Source organism: Pygoscelis adeliae, unplaced genomic scaffold, assembly GCF_000699105.1.
Source record: "Pygoscelis adeliae isolate BGI_AS28 unplaced genomic scaffold, ASM69910v1 Scaffold62, whole genome shotgun sequence".
NCBI lineage: Eukaryota > Metazoa > Chordata > Aves > Sphenisciformes > Spheniscidae > Pygoscelis > Pygoscelis adeliae.
The window spans coordinates 3692108-3695116 of record NW_008824401.1 but is presented as its reverse complement, the minus strand read 5'-3'; the positions used below and the strand labels follow the sequence as shown (position 1 = coordinate 3695116).

General features: G+C 41.4%; 1 protein-coding gene across 1 annotated transcript in view; it reads left to right on the top strand.

The window, feature by feature from the left end:
* Positions 1–253: 253 nt before the first annotated feature.
* Positions 254–3009, top strand: part of LRP3 (low density lipoprotein receptor-related protein 3) — a 20851-nt gene continuing 18095 nt past the window's right edge. Inside the window, exons 1-2 of the mRNA XM_009320323.1 lie at positions 254–290; positions 1190–1237. Coding sequence (XP_009318598.1) covers positions 254–290; positions 1190–1237 — 85 coding nt within the window. The remainder of the gene's footprint in view (positions 291–1189; positions 1238–3009) is intronic.

Here is a 3009-nt window from a genome sequence, read left to right as displayed (position 1 = left end):
CCACCCCTTTAGAGGTAGGTACTTTTTTCTTCTTGTACTCGTTTAAGTTATACCAGAAGATGGCTGGGGCAAGGGTCACCGTTTTGTGATGTGTTTGGACGGTGTCGAAGACAATGGGGGCCCATGCTCGTACATGCTACTCTGAGACATAAATAGTGTTAATTGTCAGCAGCTTCCCAAGTGACTGTTGGGAACAGGGATGGTTTCTCTTCCTCTCTTCTATTGTTCATTTTTTAATGATGTTTTTTACTAAATGCTTGCCAACAGATCGACTATAATAAGAAGCCAAAGTGAGTGCTTGGGCTGGGATGTTGTAAATTAAGTTTTGGTAACCTTTTAAACCTTTCTAATTCTTTTAAACATTTGTCATTTTATTAATAGACTGTCTTTGTAGATTGTAGAATACTGCTAAAATGAGAGCAGGTAGTGAAATACGCTATAAGTGCCTTAAAGAATGTATGGGGAGACTAATATGGAACTACATGTTTAGCGCTGACCTCTGGAGCAACAATGACACAGGAGAAAATTTTGGCAATAACTATTCTTACCAGATCACTCTAACGGTATATACTGTGAGAGGAGACTTCTGAGAAAATGAAGAGTATTTGGAAACTAATTTGTAAGTCAGATGTGTGTTGCAAGCACCACCTCATCCTGTTTTGATTTTACCAGTGGACGTTTTTGAAAACTTCATTGCCTTTGATTAGTCAAGGTAATTGTGTTAGCTTTAGCAGTTTATTTTCAAGGTGACATTCACCTGAGAGGAACAAACTTTGCTTTATGCAGAGGAGACATATTTAAAGATAATAATCTCATTAGTTATTTTCCAGCATTTAAGCAGGTAAAGTGACTAGCTGTGGTGATGAATGCTTTAGTGTAATTGTTCTTCTGTCTTCCCCAATTAAAAAAAATCCTGCAGAAGACAACCTGGAATAGATTGGCAGTTGTTTCTTTAGGTAGCGTATTTGACAGAGACTAAACTAACATTGTATGTTGACTTTTTTCGTAGCTACGGTGAAGGATAATAGTTGATTACATGACTTGCCTGTGTAGATAAGCAGAGTTCTTGTCGGAAGACTGCAATGCATTTATGTTAACACCCCAGCAAACACCTAGAAATGGTTAACTACTGACTGCCACCCTGTGCCACTGGAACTTGTATCAACATTCTTTTTCTGTCTTTACACAGTGAATCTCTTCCTGACTGGGAAAATAGAAAGTGCTGTTACCTCGTTAGGTAAGACGTACTTTTCTTATTTGTATTTACTGTTCTTTTGGGTTGTTACTGTTTCTTCCCCACGCAAAGAGATCTTTTAATGAAACAGTATGACCTTTGTTTGAGAGAGAGTAACAGTGACATTTTAGGAAGTTTAGGACTTCTAAGTCTTCCTGGGGTTATAGACTCCACCAGTGTCACTGTGCTAAGAAAAAATCATAAGCTTGAGGCTAAGGTCATAGTATGTGCTGACACGTTCAGGGGAAGACTCTATGTTTAGGAAATGTGCCTGGGAATATCAAGCCAGGGACAGTGGCCCATTCCTGGGGGAGCTAAAACAAGAATGTTAAAAATGTCTCATGAATGTCAAAGTGGAAATTCAACCAGAATCACAGCACTCAGCATAATTTCCTTCTCCATAGCATTAATGTGACTTACTGACGTTACGGGAACATTGCAGTCAGGGCCCTCTTAGTTGTAAGGGGCCTCTCGTGCCTGTCAATCCACAGTCACGTTGGTAGGCATACTTCATGCCCAAAGAGGTTGCGACTTCAGTTAAAACAGAAAAACCAAATAAGGGAAACAGGAGGAAAGGAAATGGGAAAACACGAAAATAATTCTAAGGCAGTGTGTTGATTAACGTAGGAGCTTGAGCGTTCAAGTCAACATGGGGGTTTGAGAGAAGGTTTAAATCGGGAAAAGGTAGTAATTTTAGGATTAGGTAACTTCCTTAAATTTAGCTTAGGGGAAGTGTGGATGAACCATATAGGACATGTGTTGTTTGCAACCTAGTATTTCCATGCTTTCATTGGAAAAAATCCAGAATGTCATCTGTGTCTGCCTGGATGGTTCTTTGGCTTTTGATGGAGTTTGCCATCCGTTGGCTGTATGGTATATGAGTTCACAAAGTGTAACTTGAGTAATTATACAGTGGCTGGCCTGGACTGGTGATACTGTCTCGGTCTGAGATATATAATGCTTCATCCAGTTGGCTCTGCTGCCTTCTAATGCTGTTCTTTTGCTAGACACAGAGTTTAACATTTAGCTCTTATTCTTTCAAGTATGCTGAAAACTTCAGAGTACTGTAGCCTTCATGTTTTCTTGTGTTGATATAGTTTTGAGTTACTTTGTCTCCTGACAGCGTAACTGGAGCGGGGGAGAAAAATGATCATAAAAGGTCATTGCAATAGTGTGATCCATGTGTAGCTTCTCTTACCTGTGTGTTGGAGGATAACAGGTTAGGATAGTGCAGTCGTAAGGCAGATGACCCTGCCAGGAATCATCTCGCAGGAGATGTTCCTTAGGAGCCCTGCTAAAAGTTGGGAGGAATGCTTGCTGTCCTAAACACGTCCTGACAAAGCAGCTTATTACAGAGTTGATCTCTATGACAAGGTATAGCACGGTTTCTTTTCAGAAAGCAGGTAATAGGAGAAATAATGAGTTCTGGAGAATGCAGGTCAAGCCACCATCTCAGCTGTATTTGTACAATGACTTTAAGCCAGAAAAGATGCTGCTGCTGACAGGGAGCAGTCCTCCCCCTGAGCCCCCTTTCCCCAGGTTCGCAGTGAGCCAGTTCAGCCTGTTGATCCAACGGAGCGCAAGCTTGGATTTTGTCAGATCAGCAAGTTGAACCCTTGGGCTGTGCCTTTGCTGGTTCTGATATCAGGGGCAGAAGCAGCCTGCTGGAGGCTGGATAAAGTGAAGGGGAGCCTTAAGTCCTTTTTTCTCCTCAGGTGTAAGGGATCTGCATTAAGCAATGTGTGCAAGCCCTCCTTGAGGGAGCATTTGGAGAA